Genomic DNA, 26,252 nt, shown 5'->3' with positions numbered 1-26,252 from the left:
ATTTGCTGAAGCTCTAAGTATGTGGCAGATAAATATCTGAAGCAGGAAAATAATTGAAAGATTCAGGTAAAGAAATAAAGTGCAAAGCTATGGTCCATTCGTATTTCCTACCACGGCAACTTGTACTGGTGGTGGTGATGAAACCAGCTAGTAGTGTGATCCAGCTGTGGAAGAAATCAGTGGTGCAATTCTCACTGACTCCACCAGGTACTGGATTAGGCTTTGAAAGCAAAAGGTGCCCAGACAAGCAATAGTGGCAGAAACAAACAACACTTTTTCATAACTTAGCCACCCAAATCGCTAGTGTTATATATTGGCCCCTTATGCCTGTCTCAGTCCCTGAAAATGACCCATATAGGAAGTTATCAGCTCCAGTAGCCTCAAAAAAGAGGACCATGTGACAAAAAAGATTCACAGAAAGCCCCTTTCTTTTGGCTGTCCTACTCTCGATAGTAACAACTTGTACTGAGAACAGCCCCTGCCTCATGCTGCAGCTTTGGTTTTTAGCTTAGGTATTTAAGGAAAAAGTATAGATACACCCACAGAAACATTAATGAAGGTCAGTGGCAAATCAATGATCTTCACTGCAAAAAGAATTAAAGATAACGAAAGTATTAATAATTCATGCCAAAAATCAACATAAAGATCCACATGTGATGCTGATAACTAAAACTGTGTATGTGGTAAAACAGGCAGTGAAACTAGTTACTTGCCTTTTGTCCACCTTTCATCATTCTGTGTGCTTGTGGAGTTAGTTATGGGAGTTGCATTCACTGCTAATAGCTGCATTCTATTTCAGAGCATAGGACAAAAAGGCTCCCAAATTCCAAGCACACCCTCCTCTTGGGTAAGGTTCACACTCTCAGAGGGGCTCATGTTAAGCCTCGCAGCCGTTCTGAGCACCTGCAGCTCCTGTGAGTGCAGCAGGGCCAAATCCTGCCAGCAGCTCGCAGAAGCACCTTCTGCTGCTGCCTCTTGCCCACAGCCAAGCAGAGCACTAAGCTCCACTCAGCCTTGTTTTCCAGCCTTCAGGACCTGAATTGCACATGTGCCGTAATAGATCCAAGAGGTTTCTTTTGAGCTCACGGTCCTGCATAAGCATAAATCGATGTATTTATTGTATTCTAGGTTATGTGAAAAAGCATCAGTCTTGCACATTTGTGCTGTATCACCCAATCAGTAAGCTAAAAGAAGTAGGGCCAAATCCCGAGAGGGTTAAGCCAGTCAAGCTACATCAGCGAACACTGTCTGAAAAAGGTAGACATTGTTTGGCATATATCTTAAACTGTCAGGAGGAGCAGCCAGCGAGCAATGCAGTACTTGACCTGTCAGCATGATACAGATCATTTACATAGCTTTTTACAAACATTAACAGATTAATCCTCACCTTGGGACACACAAGCAAGGTTCAGTAGCCCTGATGAACAGATCTGGAAGCTGACGCACACAGTGGTTGTAACCTGATTTCCAGGAGAACCCAGCATCTTTATAAAAGCACAAGAGGGGACAGGACTTCATAGCTCCAGACTAGGGGAAAAAGTCTGAAACAGACAGCAGCTTTGGCCCGGCCATTTGTGTCCGTGGGGAACTGAGGTTTGGCAACTTTCTTAAGTGCAGATTTTCTGGCTCCTCGTCAGTTCACACTGACTGTAGGATGGGAGCTCTCACCCCAGCACAGAGGACACGGGCACGTTCATGTGCAAAGCACTGCATTTCTCACCCCAGTGCAAATCAAGGAGCTGAAGCAGAAAAGTCCTACCAGGTTGCAATCTCCTTACCCGAACAGCTATCCAAAGCATCGCAGCTCACAGCATTTCAGTGGGATCTGGTTCTAAAAGCAGTAGCAGTCATCATATACTAACACATGGGTGAAAGCTGAGTCCTGTGCACCAGGCTTGGGCTTTGCAATGAGGAGCTGTAAGGACCTGTGGTGGGTATGGCCCACAAGATCATACTGACAGAGCTCATAGACCAAGAGAGAAAGTGGGACGTGGCTGTGGCCCATGAGGCCATGTGGGCTCTTTCATTGAATCACCTGAGAGCCATCATTTGTGCACACTGCTGAAGGGTCTGTTATTAGCGGTATCACCAAGGGCTGAGGAGTTGTCCATAGGCCACAGGGGACTGGGAGATCAGGTCCTTGGAGAGACAGGACAGGGAGCGATCCCACAGAGATGCCCCTTTGCAAGAGGGGCATGCATGCGTGTAACGAAGGGGTGAGAGGCTCAGTTCACACGCACACGCACCAGGACAGATGTACCCAGAGACACTGTCATGGGTGTTACTGATGTGTGTTCACACAGACTGGGATAGACACAAAAAGGGACAAAGGAGAACGTGTCTGTACAGGCATCTACTAGAGACGTGTGGGCAAGGAGGACACACCAGCAGATTCTTAAGATATATAGTAATTCATGTGTTTTAACTTGGTAAAAATGTTTGGGATTTATCCCTAAAGAACTGATGTCAGGAAGGTCTCCTCCGTTTTATGAAGGAAATTGCTTATTGATCCTGTCTGTTTGCATCACATTCACGCTGTACTACTCCCATGCTTAACCTGCAGGGAGATCCAGAAAGGTTGTTTCTCTCTTCACGCGCGACTTGACTTCTGCAGGGAGATGCTGCACCTCCACGTGAGTCTCCAGAGAAGGGCTGTGGGTAGGAACAGGTTGTAAGGTAGGGAGAACTAGTGTTTCTGATGTTAAAATTGTTGTGATGCCCATTTGGTGTCCCTGCTTCATGTACTCATAAATCTATGGGAAGCCAGATGAGAGATCACAAATTAATTTTGAGACAGATTCAGCAAAACTATTATAGGATTCTCTCTGTAAGATTAGGTATGGCCTGCTTTATTTATTTATTCATTTTTCAAAGCAATATAAGGCTTTAGCAATGCTTTTGATCCGTCTCCTCTTGTGAAACATTGCAGATGTGACTTGCGGTCTTTTACTAGCTTACTAAAATTCATTGAGGATGACTGGAATTATCCTGTGTTGAGCAAGCACGGATGGAGCAGATGGTCTGTGGGTCCTTCTGCACTAGATATCCATTGCTTGGTTTTCAAGGTGGGAACAATGACTAGACCCAAACATACCAGTGATGCCTTACAATTCCATTAGAAAGCACATGAACAAATGCTGAATTTGAGGGATAAGAATTAAGAGCAGAAGTAACAGACCAACCCTTCCTCAACCAGCTCTGATTTGCTAGTGATGTGAAAACAATATTAAAAGGTACATCGCAGTGCACTCTCGGGATGTTTCCAGGGACATGACACATTGAAACACTCTGAACATTACACTAAATCATGTCAGAGATGCTGTTCCCTTTATACTGAGTTAATAATATCCCAGAGCAGCTCTGAAGAAGCAGGTACAAGGTGGATTGTCACACATTTCCACAGCAGCATTCTGAGAACGCAACCAGCTCTGCCAAGATCAAGATGATTTTGGTCCAACATAGAGCATTTGTTCTGGAATGAAAACACAGGAGCCCAAAACAAATGGATACGACATCAGTGAAATGGATGACTCTTCCTAAGGAAAGCTTTGTTTTTGAGCTCTGATTAATCTGGACAGAGGAAAAATACTATGTTCAGCAGCACAGAAAATTACTATCCTAAGGGTCACTGTGGTCACCCATTAAGAGCCACTTTCAAGAGTGCTTTAAAAGCCATTTCAAAATCCTACCTTCTTCTGCTAAGTATTATGTGATGTTTCTATATTCAGTGAATACCTGAACAAATCATCTCAACCAGTTTTTGGTTTAGGCACAAACTAAAATAGAAATTCCAACAACACACAGGTCACAGGTCTTAATAAACAGGCTTTCCATCTGCTTTCTCATCAAAAAAAGTTAAATGGTTTTGTTTTCAAGCATCAGACTTGCCTTCTTTAAAGGAAAATTTCTTTTATTCTTAACATAGTTCAGTAACATCTCACTTTACAGACGGTATTGCTAGATTTGGCGATGTGTCAAAGTGAAGTCCTAATTTTTCTCACCAAATACATCACAGTTTCATATGGAGGAGAAAGTGATGCTTTTCAATATCTGAAGATATATGCATAAAATTATAAGGCACCATTTTTCAGAGGTTAAGAATATACATTGCCTTAATATCCTCATCAAATGAGCAACAAGCTATCAAGGCATGATTTATATTCATAAACACCACATTGTTTTCTGCGCTCACCACTACTTTCTAGCTTGGTTGAAAACTGGAACAGGCATTCCTCCACCCTGTTTTCTCATAAAGAGATGTACCAGACATCCTTTACCCTTTTTGCAATCTCTTATTTCATCAAAGCTTACTGCACACCTGGAATATTGTGTCCGGTTCTGGGTCCCTCAGTTCAAGAAGGACAGGGAACTGCTGGAGAGAGTCCAGCGCAGGGCAACAAAGATGATGAAGGGAGTGGAGCATCTCCCTTAAGAGGAAAGGCTGAGGGAGATGATTCTCTTTAGCTTGGAGAGGAGGAGAGGGAGGAGTGACCTCATTAATGTTTACGGATATATAAAGCGTGAGTGTCAGGAGGATGGAGCAAGGCTCTTCTCGGTGACAACCACTGATAGGACAAGGGGTAATGGGTACAAACTGGAACACAAGAGGTTCCAATTCAATTTGAGAAGAAACTTCTTCACAGTGAGGGTGACAGACACTGGAACAGGCTGCCCAGGGAGGTTGTGGAGTCTCCTACTCTGGAGACATTCAAAACCCGCCTGGACACATTCCTGTGTAACCTCATCTAGGTGTTCCTGCTCCAGCAGGGGGATTGGACTGGATGATCTTTCGAGGTCCCTTCCAATCCTTAACATTCTGTGATTCTGTGATCTCTTTGGCTCATCAACTTTTCTCCAGATGTTTTGTTTCTGAGGCTCTTATAATGAATAAAATTCTTTATTTATGTTCATGGACTTCAGTAGTTCTCCAGTGCTTCTTAGCCAACTAAAAACCACCTTACCTGTCAAAGTTCAGTAATTACCCTACCGTAATAATTAGATTTTATTCCTGATCTGTTAATGTTATGGGAAATATACAAATATTACGAACCCCATGCTCAGATCCTCAAAGGCATTTAGATCCCTTAGGCCCCCTATTTTCTAAAAGAACTAGGGGTCATATGATATGTTAAGCTCTTAAACACCAGCATGTGCTTGAATTTAAATGCTTTTATGTATTCTAATATCCAAGGTTTCATGGAAAAATTGCCAGCTTATCTGGAAAAGCCTTTCAGAACAATTTTTAGGATATTTACAGGTAACATTAGGTCTGGTTTAAGACAGAGGGCTGAGGTAGGCCTGGGATGACTCTGTGCACCATCACTACTGATGAAAATAGAATGTAAGTGAATCTACTGGCTGCCCTGAGCTCTGTGCATTGGAGAAGAGTATTCTGAAGCAGGTTATGCAATTTCTTACTTTAATGGAGCATGTATTGACTAAGGCAATCCCTTCTAACCATTTTTCATTGTAAGCCAGTAAAAAGTTCATGTCAGAAAAAATATAAGTGTGTACTTGATGCACTAGGGTGCACTTTAAGTTATCTTCTTTACACTTCTCAAGAATAAAACACAAATGAGATGAGGTTTCCAGTGGAAGTATTGCTTTTAATCAGACTTTCATACTCTTCTGTGTTAGCATGTCATTGGGTAATGGGTAAGTACAATACCTTTCAGTATCCAGAGGTGCGTCACACCTGAAGCTGGATAAGTAGACCAGAGTGAGCAGACACCTCTTAAGCTTCTGGGATAGTTTGCTGCAGAACTCATTCCAAAACTCTGGCACATCTTCAAAAAGCTTTTTTTCTAATTTTAGCAGCTACACAGTTTTTGTACAAACTGTCTGTTCTTTTTTTCATAAAGAGGATAAAAAGCTGAAAGATTACTTTGGACAGAGGAGACATACCAGGGTTCATAAATATCAGTGTTAGGTAACATATTCTCTGTGTCATCTTTTTGCACACAAGTACTGGATTTATAATGACCCCTGTGAATTCTTGATAGAAAAGCATCAGTCTTTTTACATTTTAACTGGATTTTTTTCTATGTTGGAATTCGATTCATTTACCAAGAGCCCTCAAAACTATTACATACCCTCACAACTATCCCTAAACTCTGACAGCTTAAACAGAGATACATATACATCCTCCAGGACCTGTGTGGCACATTTAAGATATTTCTGTTTATTAATTTTCCATTTAATCTAAGATATGCTTCCCCTGTGTAGTAAAGCAATTACATAATTAATGGTTACATTCAAAGAGAATGGCTCAGGAGAGAAAAAAGAATTTTTAGGACAACCGTGTGAGACTGGAAAGGAAGTACGCATCAATAACTCCCTTTCACATTTGATACTTCAACTAGTATTAACTTAAAGGTCCAAATCCAAGTCATTAAGAAAAAAAAAAAAAAAGAACAGAATTAAGAAAAACTTTGCAGGGACAGTGATGAACTGAGAATAAGGACATTTGTGTTCAATTCTGAGTTCTTCCCTTGCCAGTATAGCTTTGGGCAGTTTCTTTGTTCCTCAGTTCCTTATCTATTTAATAAGGATATTAACACTTGATTAATTCTACTCTTAGCCTGCCTGCCTTTTGAAGGCCTCCTGAAGATTTTTGTAGTAGAAACTACTTCTTGTGGTATCTGCAAAACTCTCAGCAAAAAAAAAGAGGCCTCCTTTTTGTTGAAGACACAAGAAGAATTAAAGGAGGGGATCACAATCAGAGCTCACGTCCACCACAGACCTGATAAAAACTGCTGCTTAACATCAGTAATATTGGGCTATACAACATGTAGTGCTAAAGATGGCACTTCAGAGAGCTGTCCTGTGAAGGCAAATAAATATTGGGACAGCTGTGGCAGATGTAGTTAAAAATATATAACATTTAAGTTTTTGCAGTTTTTCACTGAGAAGAACAGATAAACAGATATCAGTACAATTTCTTGTAATAAATGGAAATCTGATTAAAAATGTTCAAAGGAAATGTGCCATTTTGAAATCAGTATTTCCATACAAGCAGACTTCTAGAGCTTTTCATTTTTAAAAAACATTATGTCATTTAAATTTTATATCCTGGTTTATGAAAAGCACAGATGCTGATCTACTGAAATTTCTTGTCAGATAAGTATTCTTTCTATAATTATTTATGCTTAAGCAACAAATGTTTAAGACTCATTTGGTTTTGGTTTGGATTTTTTTCACAGGCCTTTAAAACATCGGGTTTTTGCTGGGTCTTGAATCGAGACAACTCAAGGCATTCCAAGTACAGGAACCGCTTAGGTGTTGTGTTATTCAAGTACGTTTTTCTTGACTAGGAATAGTTGCTGCAAGTGTGGAAAGTATTTCCACTGTTCAGTATAACTTCCCTGATACGGCAGATGGTTCAAGCTCTAATTCACATAGTTTATCTAAAGAAACAGTTCACTGGACTGAAATGAAATACACGTGTTTTCAGCATTAGACCTTTATTGAATAGTATCTTAAAAGAAAAGGAAATTACTAATTTAATTTGCTTTAGAATTGACAAAACCAAATACAGCAAATGTTTAAAGTAAATAATTGAAAATGTCACTAAATAAAGAGTTCTAAGTCACAGCAAATCATTGACAGAAATGTCTACTAAAGACAACAAAGATCCTGTACTGTGCAAAACCTTCTCTCCTAAAATCACACACTCTTCAGAAAATAATCCACTATTCTTCCTATGTATATGTTGCTATTATGGGGATAAAATAAACAAACCCATTGCTGCATTAGTGTACTGGATACATTTTAAAGGTTGCTATGCTTGCTTTCTGCAATATTTTTCATTCCTCCATAGTGCATAATCTAGCACAAAAAAAAATTCTTATGTACTGTATTCTGAAAAGGATCTGTTCTTTACAAATTATAGTGAAGGAAATATTACTTGTTATGTAACATATATCTTAGTAATATAGACATTTATAAGCATGCAAAATTGCATAGAGAAGGAAAATCTAGATGATTTTATGCTTCATATTTCAACACATATCTACATTCTGTAGGAAGTTTACTATAATTATGACTTCATATTGTGCTTCTATACCCTAAAGATAAATATGTTCCTGGATCAAGTAAAGAGCTAAACAACATGTATTAACTAGAAAAATGGAAATATTTAATGTAGTAGAAAGCTTGCTAAGTACCCTTGAACCTAATAATAGTGAGTACTTTTATAAGATCAGTGATATTTTAAAGGAATTATTTTTGTTATTATTATTTTTGATGAGTTGCCAGAAGATTGAAAATACCTAGCAGCAATGTTAATACTGTCACAAAAATAAATAAGGCAATGAATGATTCCAATAAGAATACACTTCTCTCAGATTTGGAGACGACTAATAAAAGTAAACTTCTGCATACTTTGATAGTTCTTCACTAACAATGTATCTGTACAGCTGCATGATTTTTAAGAATGCAATTAACCTATTTTTCTTGTCCTAATTACAAGGCAAAAAGATTCACATGGGTAAAAGGAAAAATGATTTTGTTTAGAAGAGAAATACGAATTATGCCCGAAGCCTAATAAATCTGTTTCCATGACAATCAAAGACTCTGATCTTATAAAACCTTTCATAATTTATTCACATGAGTAGTTCTTACTCATATGAGTTGTCCCATTGATTGAAATAGAACTACTGATGTGAGGAGAGATTTGCAATGGGAAGCTTGAATTTAGGATGCAGCCCTTGTTGAGAGAAAGAGCCGAGGGGGCTACTCCACAAATAAGAGCTTCTTTCAACAGCAAAGACTGGAAGAAAACATTTATGGGTTGTGTTGTCCTTCCTTAGCTTTCCATATTGGTTTAGTCACACATTTTAGATGGTAAAATACACAAAAATATCTACTTCAATGCAGGTGTATGCATATTTTGAACCTTTAATCCTAAAATCAAGGTTGGTTCCTCTGAATCCTACTGAAAAGGAATGTGTTTGTATCGTCTCTGTTTCTTCCTACTGCAGTGATTTGAAAAAGCTGCATTACCATTCTCTCCCTAAAAACTGTCTTATGGAGTCCTCCATCATACAAGGAGGAGATGTGTTAGGAACTACCACAGAATTTAATCTTCTGAATAGGATTTAGACTGATTCTTGTTCATGAGTCCTCATGTGGCCTTTTTGTTTTGGCTCTTTGCATCCTTCTCACCCTCAAAACCAGCTGCCAGGAACCTGTCACCTCTACACCCAGCTGGACAGCCCATGACAACCACCATGCAAACCCGCTCCTGGTCCATTTCTAACCCCACCAAAAGCAGTGGGATCGCAAGGGATGACCCTCAGAGCAGGGGCAGGCCCTTACCGCTGTTTGCTCCTCAAGACGCACTCAACTTGCCCTCTTCTAAACTCAGTAATCAACCAGAATGTATAACAAAATATGTATATTTCACATCACTACTTTTTCATCTTTTACTTCTACCCTAATTTCTGAATCAGAGATCCGAGTAAACCAGGCTTTCTGCAGAACTAACCTGTTCATCCATCTCAGTGTAATCACTATATAACACCCAATCTGCTTGACAATTTCCTGATAATGACCCTAAATTTTGGTAAGTCAAGTAGTTAGTTAGTAATATCACCTTGTACTCCCCTAGCACCCTTCATCCCAAAGATGAAAGCATATTACAGATGTTAATGAAAAATATCTTGCAACATCCACTGAAGCCATTTATAAGAATTCTCAACACCCTACTAATACATGACAAAAATTACTTTATATGATAACATCTCGTACTGGGTTTGCTTATTTTATGACATGGGTCATCAAGAGTAACGTTGTCATAATTCACAGTTGTCATTTTTTGGCTTTCTGGCATGTGTAAAAGGATCTGCCTCCCACTGTACCTAAAACACAGCATCCAAGTCTGCATTTGATATTTGTTTCCCATGGGAAACAAAACAAAGTAAATCTTTTGTACCTGCAGATCCTGCAGACATTCAAAAACCCTTCTCTAGTTTTTATTTACTCAGATAATACCTATTCAGAACTATTCTTACATTGATAGAGGATTTCTTTTACCTTCTAGTTTTGCCTTCTAGCATTCAGTGCACGACTGAGGTGCAGGGCAGGTATAGGACCATGACCCCAGAGAGACAGACAGCGAGAGAAAGAGGAGGCAGGAGGGGAGTAGAGGGAGGGAGGGAAAGAGAGAAATATCAAAGCAAATTCTTAACCATCCTCTTTAGCATGGGAATATGTACAATACAGCTACTGATGTTCCAGTCCAACTGCAAATGACAGCACAGGTGTGCACAAACACCCACACGCACATACACACTGTCACAAAGCAAGGGAGAAAGACAGAAATGATCTTACAAAGCTGCTGCAGTAATCAGAACACTTGCTCCTGGAGACAACCATACAAGCAAACATTCTTCTTTTTGCTGTCTACGTTTTTTCAATTTTCATTTGATTATTGTTATTATTTTTACCTCTCACTATAACAGAAATAAGGTTGTTATTATTAAAAGAAAGGAAAAAGGCCTTACCATGCAGTGCATCAGGAAGAGATGAGAATCACAGAGCATGCTGCAGAGATTAAGCTCAGCATGGCATTCAGATATCCTTTGGAACTGAAGAAAATTGTCCAACCCATTCTTCCTAACAAAGCGGACAAGTTTTCTCTAGGCTTGAATTTTTCGCCAGAAGTCAGATCCTTACTGTGCATTATATTTTCTTCTTCAGGAGATATATTTCCTCCAGTTAAGTTTCAGCTCCGCAATGCCATTTCCAATCAGCTCTGAGAAGTTCTTCACTCCCAGATTCGTGGTGTCATCAGAGGGACTCCAAAGAAAATCAAAGAAAGAAAGAAAAAAAGAAAATAATACCTTACCAAAGCCCTGAAATTACTATGCAGAAAAAGAGAAGAAAAAAGCACAAACCCCTCATTTAATCTATTGTCTATGTGTTTACAACAATCAGTTCTACCTCTTTGGTCTCATATATGCAATGCTGATTACCTGTAATAAAGGAAGAGGCGAAAACTTTCCCAGTTCACACATGATGCATTTTCACTACTGCTGCTCAGCTGTGCACTACCAAACAACCCTTCTCATCCTGAGGTATCTTTAAAACCATCTGACAAAAGCATCAGCTGTCCCTTTCCAAAAAGCATGATTAGAATTTCTAGAAAAGTGTTGGAGAAAGCTTGACAAATAAGCCAAAAATACAAATTAGACCTAAAAGCAAAACCCTCAAAGCAGGAGAGCTCTTGAGCAAGGCAATACCTTGCTTGAGGGATTTGGGGACACAGGCACTAAGTCATCGCAGATAAGTCATTGTAGGGAAGGAGAAAGGGATAAAGATAGCAGGGGTCTGGAGGAGATGGGGTGGGACCGAAGGAATGTCAGGCAGGAGTGGGATCCTGAGTCACCCTCAGCCTCCTCAGCCTCCTGCCTTCTCGCTGACAGCAGCTCGGGTTTCCCCTGCACTTTCTGCAAAGCATATTAATTGATTCTGGTTGCTGAGCAACTAACTCTGGGGAGCCACATCGACGGCTCCGGCTCCGGCACAGCTTCTGCAACAGCAGCGGGGAGAGGGTTCGGTCTCCCCCGCCTCCCTCCCCTTCCTCCCGAGGCTCTCTCACCCTCCCCACGATGCCCTCGGCTGCCCTGCTCGGAAGCTGTGCAAGCAAAAGGAAGAAGCCCCAGTTGGTGCAGCGGGGAGAGGAGGTGGGTTGCTCCCCCAAGGCTGTGTTGCACCAGCAGCGCTCCAGCGAGCAGCTCCACTCGGCGCTGCCGGTGTCAATGCAGCCCCCAAGGGGGCACCGGGCCGGGGGTGCCCAGGCAGGGGGGCTGGCATGGCCCTGGGAGAGATGGACGAACCAGAGTGGTGTGGTTCCCCCGTGAAAAAAACAGCTGGGTTAACCCTCGGTTTCTCCAGGCACGCTGCAAAGATGTTAAAATGACAACCAGCTCCCGTGGTTATGTCAGCTCATGGAGTGAAAAGTGGGTTTCCAGTTGAAGCTGTGGCCACTTAAGCTCTCTCCCTACAACAACAGAGTAAATTTGTGACTTATTTCTGACCTCTTTACCATATTGCGCTTCAGACAGAACAGACACTTCACAGTAAACCAAAGCCACCATCCAGAGGAACTGCTTGGGGGGTCTTTGTCTGCAAAACTGAGCTCTCTGACATAGCCTTGTCATTGCTTTAACCGATGTTGTGTTTAAGTTCCTCACAGGAGAGAGGCAGCAGTGAGGCCATTTAGTTTTGGTCCGTAAAATAAATGGGATAATTGGAGCTGGCTCCAAAGAGCTTCTCCTAGAGCACCTCGACCAATGGTCCCATAGGAATGACATGGACAATTTCTGCAAGGCTGATGCAGAGCGGATGGACCCTGAATAGGGCCTGACCCCTGCAATTTGTGACAGGGCTTCCACTCACTGCTGTGACTCCAGAGCCTGGAAATAGATCTCCAAAATAACAGAACGTCTGAAGCAAGACATGGTGCTTGAGCTCTCATTTTGGATAAATCCTTAGTCAGATCGTGGCATTTGTTCTGCATTGACTAAGCTGTCTTTCCATTGCACAGGTAAGATGTAAGAACTGAAAAGACCTCAAGATTTCTCTCCCTTTGACCTGGCAGTAAGTGCTATATCATATCTTGGCCAAACTGCTCACACGTGATTACTGTCAAAGACCTGAGCTAGATCAGCTCTTTATTTCTGTTATAGTGATAGGACAAGTTAAAGGGCAAGTCCCTGAGAACTACCTTAGCTAGCAGTCACATAAATAAACTGAATTCTCTAATTCTCCTTTTGGAAAACTCCAGCTTCCAGCTTGTATGTGCTATCTAAATGGCAAATACAGGGTTTTGTGAAAAGGGGACAGGTTATCTTAAGCAAAAGAGTAACTTTTCTGACAGCACCTTAGCCCCACCACACTCTGCTTTCATGGTGTATAAACAAAGATTTACAGTTTAGCCTCGTTTTCTTAGCAAAGCCAGATGCTTCACGTGTACGCGAAGCTCAGGAAACCCATTAAATCAGGTTAGCAGAACTACTATATGAAACAGAAGAACATATTCAATTCATCTGATATGTCTACTGATATGAGCGTATACCGGGTATTCCTAATCCCCCAAGTAGAGCATACAGAGAAATATTGGAACTTCAAAATTGATTTAGAAAATGAAACTCATTTAGCCTCCTACCAACAACAGAATACAGCAGGGTATTTCTAAGGAAGAAATCCTTTAGTTCACCTACTCCATGAAAATGTAACTCCTGAGGTCTTCTAACATACTAAACATAGGTTAAACACACTAAAACATACCAAAACCACACATAACAAATTGATTTATATGGTCACCAATTTATATAATTAATTTTATATCACTGATTATTCCTTTATCTCTTCTTCTGAGTCTTTGGACATTTCTTTTTGGTATCTCTCCTAGTACCTCGCCCTTGTCCCTGGATCGGAATAAATCCAACAAGGTTATCTCTAGCAGTGGTTGATTCAAACAGTGTATTTTGTTGTGGGTCACTGCTCATATATGACACTGCTTCCTTTAGCCCACAAGTTTACTTGCTTGCAACAAAGTGTTGAAGAATGACAAAAAACAATAAAAAAAGGTTTGAATGGGTGCTAACCCACCTCTGTTTCACAGCAGGATCAATCATACACATGCTAGTCCTGGGAAATGGCTTTCTAACCAGTGCTTACAGATCTCCTTTCTGGAGACTCCATGCTTTTAAAAGGTCATTTATTCCAGTGCCTCACTACTATAACTGAAAAAGTGTATTTCTAAGTTTCATTGCTCCAAAGTTAAACGCACTATTTCTTGTCCTATTCACAATGATCAAGAAAAAGATCCCTGTCATTCCTTGTTGCACCGACCTTTTATGTATATAAAATTCATTGTATTTCTTCTCAGTCTCTTCCCTTTCTAGATCAAAATCTTATCTGTGCCTTTACTCTTCTGTCACTTTTTAGGGAATTATCACACACTGACCTCTGGATCATAAGACTACAGAAAACTGAGCGTGAAATTACACATGAATAGGGATGCACATTAATGCATGCAAAAGTAAAAGGTACCAAAGATACAGTGTCTGGCTTAGGAATTGTGTCATGTAACATAGGAACTGGGAAACAAGGGCCAGCTGCCTCATCTATCTGTGGTAATAAGGTTAAACAGTGTTCCAATATTCCTTTCTTCTTTGCTGAATGAAATGGGGTGGCAAAAAGGAGGAGATGAAATACAGCCGAGTCGTATGTGTCTGTCAATGAGTCTTTCCAACCTGTGGAAGAAGACGGTTCCACTTAAGCGCATGAGGGAAAAAAAGACTAGTTTTTCCTTTGAATTTGTATAATGATTTATGAAATACTAAATAGAAGAGGTATGAAATACTAAATAGAAGATGTATTAAATACTAAACAGAAGAAGGAGGCTAGCACAAGATCTCAGGTAAATAAAACATGAAAAAACAGAGAAAATAGAGAAAAGATTGGGGGAGAGGAAGTGCTTGAGAGTGATGAAAGGCTGGAAAACATATGAACATTGAGACCAAGGGAGCAAAGAGAGGTGGAGATATTTCCCAAATTCTTACAAAGAAATTATTAAATCTACATGAATATGTTTCACCATACACATAGTAAAGAAAGGTTTGTTTCAACATGATAAGCCGTAGTTATTCGGTCTTTTCCACTTTTACCCCTTTACATTCATGCTGATGCCTGTTTTTGTCCTCAACAATAAAATCTCTAGAAAGTGTGACAGAAAATTAGTAATATTTTAATGTGCCTTGTTTTGTACTTTGCTTTTATAAAAAGGACTACCAAGCAGTGTTGAAGCTCTTTGTATTAGAGAAAATATAATAAAAAGTACTAGGGAAGGGCAGTTGAAGGGCAAAGCAATAAAATAACTATAGAAAGGAAGCAAGTCAACAACTGGTGATTTCAAAATGAAAGTAAACTGTTTGGTGTGTCAGAAGGAGCCATCAGATTATTAAAAGAAATTGTCAGAGATGTAGGGGTCTTTTTAAGAAAGTTCAAAGCTGCTTAGGTAAAATTCAGCCTCTTACAGAAAGCAAGTACAGCGTCTCTCACTTACACAAAGATTGAATTTAATCTCATATAAATGCTTTTTATTATGCATTGAAAAGGCTGACTAATGCATGTGTTCTATTTCTATTCCATTTTCTATTCATCTTTTCTCTTCCCACCTTTCTATCTGTTCAATAGTAGTGTTATCCTCTTTGAGAAAATGAATGTCCTGTGAGCCTAAGGACCAGAGAAAGCTGGGACCCAGTCAGCCCTTGTGCCCCGGGGAATGGTACAACTGGTATCCCACCAAAACCCTGTCGGTTACTGCAGCTGAATGAGACCAGCAGCATCCCTCCATGGTCAAGCCCTGTAGCCAGACAGGGCCCACACTGCAAATCCTTGGGCATCAAAATAACAGGGAGATGCAACAAGCTATGGCAACTGGTTGAGCAGAAGCTCATTTCAGATCTTAGACTGGCTCCTCTGTGTGGCTGAGACCTGATAACCAGAGAAAGTCCTCAGAGAGACAAATGGGAAGAAAAAAAAATACCCTTCTGTCACTGTGATCTAGTCCAGGGTGTAGGAAATGACCAAGTGGAAGGATGACATTTGAAGAAGGTGCATGAGGGCTGCAACAAGCACGAAGAGGTGGCCCAGGCTGGGGAAAAGGTTTCTTTCTTCATCTGTGTGGGGACGCCTGTGCTGCGGGAGGGATGGCAGTGAGAGCGGACAGGCTCCTTTCTGTGCTGGGCCACTACTGTCCCCTACTGAGCCTGCAGCAGAGCAGAGGCCCCTGCAGACTTAGATGTGGGCACAAGCTGTCAGGCTTTAAGAAGCTGAAGCAGAAAAATCTCCCAGGATTCTGTCAGGTGCAGGGAAGACAAGGGACCTGGCAGCAGAGCTGTGCCAGCATTGCTCTTCAGCAGCCACTGTCACCAGGAGATGTCCTCGCACAGGGGGACACCCATGCAAGCTCTGAACTGAGTGCTACAGGGGGGAAACCTCCTCCCCAGTTCACCCAACTGCCTGCCACGGTACCCCCTGGCCACCGGGAGCAAAAGAAATGGCTTGTTTACCAAAACATTGGCCTTCATCCCAATTGTAGTTTAATACTTGACAGATATCATCACTTGATTGCTTGCAAAATGCACCTTTTCCAGTAGCTGTCATTAGAGAACTGAATGAGATTTTTAAAAGCAGTATTGCCTGTAAAGGATACAGTAATATTAACATCAATACAAAGATATCCACAGATCATGGAAAATACTTAAAGTATGAAATAAAAGCTATAATTCCATTATGAAGCAAATTTTATTTAAAAACGTGGAAATAGTTTGCAAAGAAGTTTTCTGGATATATTTCTCATGTTGACCATTCAATATCCCACGTCTCAATTACTATTCAGTCAATTGCAGCACAAACAACTGAATTGATTTCTTGCCTATTTAGTTTAAATGCCATAAGACATGCATGAGAGTCTGAGCTTCAGTGAGTGCATTTCCAGATCATCAGCAAGCAATTAATTGGAAAAATCTAACAGTAAGAAACAGATCTTCCTTCAAAACAAATATCCAAAATCATGACAGAGGATGTACACATAGTTCCATCTATATGCAGTATTTTTAGAGTCCCTAAAAACTATTTCTAACATACTTTAAATATAATATTACTGTAATAATTATTTTCAAAAATCATATATGGCAACTGGTCTCATTCTTTTCTAGTTCCCATCAGTGCAAATGAGACTAGGATATCATAGCTCTCAAAAACCTGCAACGGTACAAAAATAGTACAACCAATGGTAAATAAAGCCAGTAAAATGCAAAACATTTTAGACTTGTTGTTCTCCTTCTTTTTAAATAAATGCTGCTTTACTACAACTGAACCACTAACTGACTAAGGAATGATAAAAGGTTACAGCTTGTGGTTACTAATTGTTGGGCTTCCTCATATTTTCACAAATTAGTCTGAAATAAATTTTAATGGATCTGATTCAGATTTAATTTATAGAAAAGTAAACCTCCTACATTCACTGATTCAATGAAATCATCCTGAATTTAAATCAGTGTAGCTACTAATAATAGATACACAGTAACGTGTCCATTGTAGATTTATCTTCAGTTTAAATTCACTGTGTATAGGTAACATAGCACTGCTTCCCTTACATCACCCTAACAGTAAAAATAGCATTTCAATATAGCTGTATCAAATATGTATGCACAAAAATGTGACCACCTGGCTAGTAGCACAGCCATATTCTCTGCAGAAAATGCATACACTAAGTATCTTTTTTTCTTAAGAAATAGAAAATCTGGCTTCAAATGAACTTCTTAGTACACAAATTGAACATAAAGGAATTATCTAAACTTGTTTTAAAAAAGGATATCATGACCTAAAATACCATTTTGTATAAGCAAGATGCAGTGTCAGTTGCATTTTTGGGGGGTCATCAACAACGAACACAGGTTACACACCAAAAAGAGTGGTCTGATCCTACTTGTCTGACCTAGGTAGCAAAATGCTCCCTGATTTCTGTGGGAAGAGGACTGGGCTCTGTTCTTCGGAGAATTAGCACAGTCTCAGGTAGAAAACTGATTAGCCTGTTGTGCCAAATGGAGACGGACTTGCACCTCTAATGCTGCTTAAATAAACTAGTTCCACATGTACATTAAACCACTCCAGAAGACAGGTACTATTTTCTAAGGGCCAGTGATGTGTTTGCAGTGTTCGCATTTGAACTGGAATCTCATCAGAAAAACCGTAATCTTGCTGTACAGCCATGTAGTTAAGATAGGACATGCAACGCATGAATTCATTGAATCCCAAGGGTGATCATCTGCCTGAAATCCTTTTCTAGATAAGCATGTTCACACACAGTAAAAAAGCTCTCAAGCAGCAACAGTTATTACTGCTGAATAAATATTCACATTATTTCTCAATAGGCAATATACCCACCAGGCAAAAAAAATAATAGTATGCTAATGGAGGATTAGACAAGCACTGGCTAAATTAGTCCTACTACAGCTCTGTTAAGCTCTCGGGTGTGTATTACATGACAAAACTATTTAATACCATAGAACAAAAAATTTCTTTCTCCCGTGCTTTTTTTGTTTTTCCTTTTCGTAGAAGGTGGAAATTTCTTTTGCTGGGTTAAATTCCAAGCATTAAGAAAAGTAACATAACCTGAATATTCATATGATTCACAACTAGAGCTTTTAATTACTGCACTACACACAGGACACTGCTAGAACAAATACTGCACAGTGGCCAAAGTAGTCCTACACATTATTAAATACTCTAAAATGCAGAGTATGAGTGTTACCATGATATTGCACAGTACTTGAATAAATGCACTTAGAGGAATTTCACAGAAGTCAGATTTAAGTAACTGCTGGCATTTCTATTCTGAATACCATCATTCTCCAGAATCCCAGTATTATTTTGACTGGTAAAGCCTTTCAAAACCTTCCTCTTAATTCTTTGCTTCCCAAAAGACTTATCAGCTGGTTTCATTTGGTTTTCTGTTTCCCACCAGCACAGGGATCTTTGTAAGCAGCTTTCTGGTGAAAGTCACCGGGAACAGATCTGCAAGTCCCTGAAGTTTGACAGAGAATGTCCCTTGATGGAGGGGAAAGCAAAGTCCATCAGACATCCTTTGTCAGGCTCTTTTACATCCTTCCTAAGTAACTACGCACTCCATTGATTAATATTTTGAAAACTTTACGAATGAATAATACACAGGTGTTCAGAAGGATTCATCAGAGCCAAAAGATATAAGTATATAGATCTATAGATCTACAAGTTATTCTGAGATATCCTTTAAAAAAAAAATCCAAACCAAAACCAGTCTAAATACATTAACGTTTTACAATATATTCATTTCTTAAGTTTCCATTTGTTTTAGGCTTTTTGTTGGTGCTGGTCTCTTTTTAATTAATTAATCACAGTGTTTGCACACCTTGAGTGCTTCATTTTAATTTCTCACTCCCTTTTGTGGATTGATCTGCTGTGAGATTTTAATGAGAGCTATTTCTCTTGCTTTTATGCAAAATTATTGTATGGTGAAGGAAGTGATAATAACTCAGTCTTCTGTTAATTACACATCTAATTATTTTAGAAGTTTATTTATAATTATGTCTGCCAGCAGGCTTTGTTTCAATTATCATAGCCAGATTGGAAATGAAGATTAAATTAATTGCTTTCTGTAAACAACCATATTTTAAAGCAAAAAAATGAATATTTATATTTTATCACCAAATACTCTCTTTGATAGTCATTCTTGTAAACAAAAATCTTAGAGAACCATGTAAAATCTTTGTCCTTCAATAATAATGATAATAATAATAATATTTAAAGCTAGCAAATATGCTCAGAGGACAACAAAAAAACTTCATTAAAACAAAAACTCTTTATGGTCAAAGAGTCTTGTCTTTTTTTTTTTTTTTTTTTTTCCTAAATGATAATCAGGGCTTTTATGTTAAAAGTCTTCAAATAGGAAGCTTCACCTCTAGAGGCACAGCAGTACCATTACTCAAAGAGAATAAGTGTTCTTTCAAGGGTGAAAAGGAAAGAAATATCTATTTTTGATGCTGTTAGATTCCCACTTGCAAGCAGGAACCCCCTTGTTTACCACAGTGTTTGTACAATGATGCAGAACTCATCTGAAACGTAAGCTGCCCAAAGATCTCGGTTCAGGAAATCAAGTTTTCAGGAAAAAAACAACAACAAACAAACCCTATTCAACAAAAATTACCTTTGTAAAGTACAATCCTATAAATATTATTGCATTTATCATACAGAATAACATTGTTTTAACCAGACTAATCAATCTACAACTAATCATAGGATGACAGAAAGAGATTTAGTCACAGATATTGCACGATGTATAGATGACTGGCATACAGATCCCCTTTCAATAATATATAACAGCATTTGTTAGGGATTAATTTGGAATGGAATTCAGATCCCGGCTACAGAAAGCAATAGTATTTCAGAGAAACATTTCAGCTTATAGGTAGTGGATTTGTAACCTGCCAGACAGAAAATGACAATGTGCAATACTGCACGTTTAACATTTAAGAAATACAGTTTGCCTTCATACTGAACATATTTTCCTTCGACACCAGTCCCCTGCAAGCCCTTGCTCCCTTACCAAAATGAACACTGGAAGAGAACCCGAGAGACTTACCTGCTTGCCTTACAAGAGACAAAGAAGTTTAAAGCATCGAAGTTCTCATGACAATCAGCCACTAGCATTCAGCTTACGTGGAAATAATTACATTCTTCCATCTTTTAGCTTTCTCAGTAAGTGAAAGCTGGTGATGGATGCCAGAAGCCTTGTTAAAATATCACTGTAATCCGTTCAAGCTCTGGAGATTGCTTAGAAAACCAAGTCATAAACATGCAGTGTCTATAGCTTCACAAGCAGCTCAGGATTTTTCAAGCGTGTACACATCTTCCTTTTTCAATGCTGTACTTTACAGAACGCTCTACATATCTTGATTTGAGTAGAAAGAACACAGCTGCTGAAAGTAAATTCTATGGAAACAAGAGTGTTTTACATGTTTAATCTTTCTCACATCAAATAGTTATGATTTTAGGAAAGGAGGCAGCCTTTAGGTTTTTTCAGTTGCTGCTCTTTCCTCTTAAAAAAATAGAGAAGCAAGAAGCAAAGAAGATATAACAATTCAAGAAGCAGCAGGCAAGGATGGGTGTCTTGTGATTGCTTTGAGTTAATGCTCCTCAGGGGGAGATGAAAAAAGCACAAATACAGCAAAATCTGTCTTACAGAGTAAAAATCTGTTGTATAAGCCAGTTTCTGGCAAAGTAAACAGCATGTGCATTTACTCCATTAATTTCTAGCATGCCAGAGTGCAAAGAAAATTAGAAGTTTTCTGTTTATTAGAGGCAAACAGGTAGGAAGAAAGAAAGAAAGAAAATTCAGTATAAGTAACTACTGTAATTGCTTCTGCTCCCTTGAGAAACCTATCAGATAGTTCAAAAATCCATTGGAGATGTGTATGTGAAAGTAGCATTTATCAGTACCACAGAACATTTTATCCTTACCAATATTGTCTTGAGCATATGTGAATAATGAACATTTAATAATGCTGAATCCCCTAGACACAAATAAACATATTAGTGACTGCTCTTTCTATAACCTAAACACATCACGTCTTTGGATTCTCTGGAAAACATGACTATGAAGGCTGTTATAAGAATCATAAGCGCTGAATACTTTGGGATAACTGACCCAATTACTGGCACCAAGAAATAGTAACTTCAGCCTAAAAACCCTAATACAAATCCCACAGAAGCCTGTAAAAATAGATTTTGAGAGGCTGTGGATGAGAACCTTTGCCAGCTGGCTCCTGTGTCCCTGGGCATCACTACACAGTCACCAGAAACATCTTGGAAGGAGCTGGTTGAAACTGCTGTGACCTGAAGCTCTTCTGGTGTAACATTATGATGCTGGGTCTGAATTTGCTCAGATAATGTATGCAGCACAAACACACGCCTGTTCGCTTCAGGGCCAAAAAGAAAACATTCCATTTATGTGTATGATGAGCCCAGTCACAGACCAAAATGCCACCAAGCCAAATGCTGTTGAAGCACAAAACAAAGAAACTGCCCAGCTGCACGAATTTACAGTCCAGCTGTCACCTTTCATACTTTCCACACACACTGACCACTTGCAGTGCCACCAAATCTTGGAGAACACAAGGTCCTGGAATTTAAATCCGTCTAGTTATTAACACTGCCATACTTTTTTTCTTTTTTTTCCTTTCTTTTCTTTTTTCTTATTTTCTTTTTCTTTTTCTTTCTTTTTTTTCCTTTTTCTTTTCCTTATCCCTTTTTCCTTTTTCTTTTTTTTTTTCCTTTTTCTTTTTTCCCATAGCAGAGCTTGATCTACCCCTTTCTAGTCAGTGAAAGCATCATATCTTGAAAAAAAATAAATTGAAATTAACTTCTATTTCCATTATCCCAGAGGATGGAGAGGCTACAGCCAATGTGCATCTGCATGATACAGTCCATGTTTCACATTTAAGTTCTGACAAACCGCACACACCAAATACATCAAACCCCACATCCTTGGCACAGAAGAAATCAGTGATAATGATTGGCTTTGCCTTAAAAAGCTGCAGCACTAAGTTTAATTGAGTTTGCATATTCCGCTATTTGCCATATTCACAATTCTGTATTTTGCTGCAACACAAGTATCCTAAGCTTATAAGTGCATGGAAAAACACCTGCCCTTTGATAATGCTCGGGTTACTGATCTTGTAAGGAAAGCATTTGCTCATATGTCCCTAGGCATTAGATATGCTGCCAGCTCCCTCTCTGTATCTGATGCCCAGGTGGAAGGCAAATACTCTTCCTGGATGCTCAGCAACTCCACTGCTTTTAGAAAAGCTGCAGATAGGAAGGTGGGAACAAAGGTTTTGAGCATTGCAGAGGAACTCCCAGCCTACCACTCAGTCCAGCAACTTTCAGTGACATCTTGTGCCGCATCAACTCCACTCAGATCCTTCTAGGTACATAAGAAAATTTCCCTCTTCCTCGTCTGCTCTGCAGTTTGGCCGTGTGTTGGCTCCTTTCAGGAGTCTCCCCACTAGCACAGCGCTGCTCTCCAGCCAAGTCTTTGACAGAGCATCACGTGCAGTATTGTTGCAGTAAAAGGCAGTAGAAGAGCTGCACCATCTATCACAGCAGAAGCAGCACTTCCACCCAAAGAGAAACTGCTGCTGCCATTGATGAGGCATGCAGTGCTTTCAGCACGCTAATTGTATTTCCCAGTGTGGTAGAGTGAAACCACAGATGAAGGGTTACCCCCAGCACTGTCACTGCAGCAACGCCGCTGGTGTTATATGCCAGAAATCTCAATGCCCATCCTGATTTCAACTCACATTTGACTTCTAAATATGCTTATCTTGCATTCTGTCTTTTTAGCGTGCCCAGACATTTTGCGTTTCCCAACCTGAGAAATCTTTGGAGTTGTCTGATGTTGAACAGACTTTTGAAAGACTGGACCATGTTAACATTGAGCAGTAGGAGAAAAAAAAAAAACCAACATGAAGAGAGCTACAAGATATCAGTAGCTTCTTTCAGAAAGAGGCCAGTGGCCGTGAAATCTGTCACTATCTTGTTAAGCATCAGGAACTTCAATATACTACAAAGAGCATCTGCTTCTAGAAATTATTTTGAATGTCTGAACTACACCTCTTCCACCATGTCTGATAGTCCTTGTGTAAAAAATGCTTGCCTTATATTTTGTACAAAATACTTCCAGCACTCAAAGGTACATTTTGGGAATAGAGGTCAACGTGTGTATGTCCCAAAGGTAGGATATTAATAACACTAGAGGATCTATAGTTTGCCATGAGGCATGGCATTTCAGCTACTGACTGTAAAGAACTGAATTTGTTCCAAGGGTTGCTTTCACATAGGAAGGTGACATTACCCTTGCAGAGGGCTTATGGGTATCCCACTCTCCTTCTTTGAGGGTGTGAGTGTCCCAGGAAGGACTCTGAGCATTTTCACCTCCTGTTGAAAGTCAGCAGGAACTGAGTGAGGGTGTATAGCCCCTCAAGGAGCCAGGATCCTGGCAAGCACAATATAAAGTTGCATTGTGTTATTCAGATTTTTTCCAAAGACTATTCTAGCATGAAAAAAGCCTTTGACAGACTGGGATCAATTCGTTTTAGATAACACATGCATGTCACCAAACACCAAAGTCCTCCAAATATACTTTTGCTTTGTATCCTGCTCAGAGAATCCTCATCAAAGCAATTCTTTCTATACATTGTGGCAAGTTATTTTCACAAAATAATACATCTTGGACAATTTCCTTGGTGAAATGTAATCATATGGCAAAATAGTCCCAAGACCTAAAAGAAAATGGTAAAAAAAACATCACAATTACTAAAAGTTAGCATTGTCCAGGGTGCAGCGTCTTGTAAGAAGAAACAATAAACAAACAGAGATAAACAGATGCGGGAACTGGTGTCTTTAATGATTGTTACTTTTGTTTCTAACCAGAAACATAAATCCTGATGCATTCTGTGCATATCCATATTCATATCTGGAATAAATTTATTTGTGCTTAAACAACAATTCCCTATACACAAGAATGAGGAAGCTGAGTCAGCATGATTAAGATTCTGTTTTGGCTTAAGTTCAGCCATATTTTAAAATAACAGTTTGAGATCGCTTCTACTTGTAGCAACACCAACAAGAAATTCAAGAACTGTGATTAAGCTCAAACATTTCCTTTATGTTAGATGCAAAATGAGTTCTAACACTGCAAATCTGGACAGACTGCCATGGGGCTATCCTGAGACAGTCCCCTAGAGATCAAAGTATATTATGTTCACTTTGAAAGAGTAGAATGTGTATGTAAACATATCTAGAGCATGCCAGTGCTGGTGTCAACAGGAATCTAAACTGACAATGACTTTTTATTTATTGTCTTATGCTCAGTTTCAAGTGCCCAAATATCTAAGCTGAACTTGAGAAAGAGGCAGCATTTTTTCATGGTCTGGAAAGAGACAGAAACTCCTTTATCAAAGGAAAATGGCTCTGATCTTTCAGCTGTTTTAAGAGAATGTTACCACACATTGGTTGCAGACATCATGCGTGTGATTAGTGGGGGATCACTGTAATAAGCTGTCAGAATACATGGATATAACGCCATTTTTTTCCCCAGACTTTTATGAACTATATAGGTCCAAGAGTACACCACACTCTGAAGTGACCTAGGTCCACCAGCGTGTGAAAACAACTGTAAAGTCCTCGATTACCCCTCAGACCCCTCAAGATAAAAGATAAATTACAAAATGGAGGTGTAACAGAAAGAAGAAAGATGGTTAAAGGTGAACTCAAGAATAAAATTAGTTGTGGAAAGGCTTAGAGCAAAGGAGAAATAGAGATGACAGGGGAAAAAAATGCTGAAGGAAGATTAGAGAGAACAGAGGTATAGACTGAAGAGGGCAATGTGTGATAGCATTGAAACACGTGCAAAAGGACAAAGGTGTTAAACAAACAGCCTGAAGTCCTGGCAGAAACAACCTGGAAACAGGTAAAAATGAAGAAGATTCCTTAACTGCAATTCAATCATGTCATGGAATTAACTGCCTGGATCAAATTCTCTTCTGATTTACTCTCTGGGAAAAAGTCACTGTCAATAATTGAAAAAAAGAAGGTGAACATTATCCTAATCTGGTCATTCACCTTTTTACACAGTTCTAGGCAATCTTTCGAGACTAATATCTGAAAGGATTTCTTTCAGTTCTTCAGTGTTTGTTACATGACAGGTAGGTGCCTGGAATCTGGATACTTGGAAGTAAATTACTTTCTCACTGAGGACCGAGGCAGATTCTTGCAAACTGAGCTAGAGTAATTTCAGGAAATACTGCCTCACCCTTTCAATACTATTCAGAAATTAAAAGTCACCACCAACAAGATGCCAAAGGAGCAGTTTAAGCTGTGCAGTTTGGCGTTGTATTGATATGGATTAGGGTTGCTCTCAGGGAGGGTTACTGTGTCTCAGCTGACCAGAATGGCAATTTCCAGCTTATAGCTGGTAAGCAGAAGTTAAGAGTAGTAAATTTTAAAATTTTTTGATCCACAAAAACATACCACTCCTCTATATTTTTCCTTGCTTCAATTTCATTATCATACACTGTTTTCCAAGTGATGCTCCTTCAAGGCCTAGTGAATGTCGGTGCTGCTCAGCTGGAATCTCTAAGGGATCACAGCCTTGGATGTAATGGCAACAAAGTATGGGACAAAAAGAGTGTTTTAAAAAGGTTTATAGGATAATTCAGGTTGGAAGCAACCTCCGGAGATCATTTAGTCAGCCTTTGACTTTGATCCAGTTTTGCCTGCTTGCCAGAAGTACCCACCTTTCTCTTAAGTACAACTGTAGAAACAGGTTTTCACTAGTGTACGCATCTTGAATAGATGCGACAAATTTTATTCTTTCTTTCCAATTATTGTCTAGTTTCATACTTTCAAGAAAAGGCACTCCTTAAATATTATGAATGTATTATACTCCACTGTATGCTAGTCTGTAAGCTTGATAAACAACAGATTAAACTGCAGGTATTGTGTATCAGTTAATATTTTGATAGATGCATTTCATAGAAAAGAGTTTTGGGTTTGTGAAAAAAAAAGATCACATATGAAAGATTCAGCCCAGACATCCATTCATAACAACATTCACATTACATTCGCCTGTGACC

General features: G+C 39.4%; 1 protein-coding gene across 10 annotated transcripts in view; it reads right to left on the bottom strand.

Annotated features, from left to right (window-relative positions):
- TUNAR (transmembrane neural differentiation associated intracellular calcium regulator) overlaps positions 1-26,252 on the bottom strand; it is a 165,239-nt gene that overhangs the window by 20,085 nt on the left and 118,902 nt on the right. For 5 of the 10 annotated variants that reach the window (XM_071809613.1, XM_071809611.1, XM_071809617.1 and 2 more), the window contains one exon: positions 10,506-10,800. The exons of 1 other annotated variant lie outside the window; for it this stretch is intronic. In XM_071809613.1, coding sequence (XP_071665714.1) covers positions 10,506-10,544 — 39 coding nt within the window. In that variant the 5' untranslated portion in view covers positions 10,545-10,800. Of the gene's footprint in view, positions 1-10,505; positions 10,801-10,976; positions 11,560-16,085; positions 16,191-20,197; positions 20,679-26,252 lie in introns of those variants that run through there. 4 more of the 10 variants (XM_071809618.1, XM_071809619.1, XM_071809616.1 and 1 more) reach the window with 4 other exon arrangements.

This window comes from Patagioenas fasciata, chromosome 5, assembly GCF_037038585.1.
Source record: "Patagioenas fasciata isolate bPatFas1 chromosome 5, bPatFas1.hap1, whole genome shotgun sequence".
Classification (NCBI taxonomy): Eukaryota; Metazoa; Chordata; class Aves; order Columbiformes; family Columbidae; genus Patagioenas; species Patagioenas fasciata.
The sequence above is the reverse complement of the archived record's forward strand: the minus strand, read 5'-3'. Positions and strand labels throughout refer to the sequence as shown.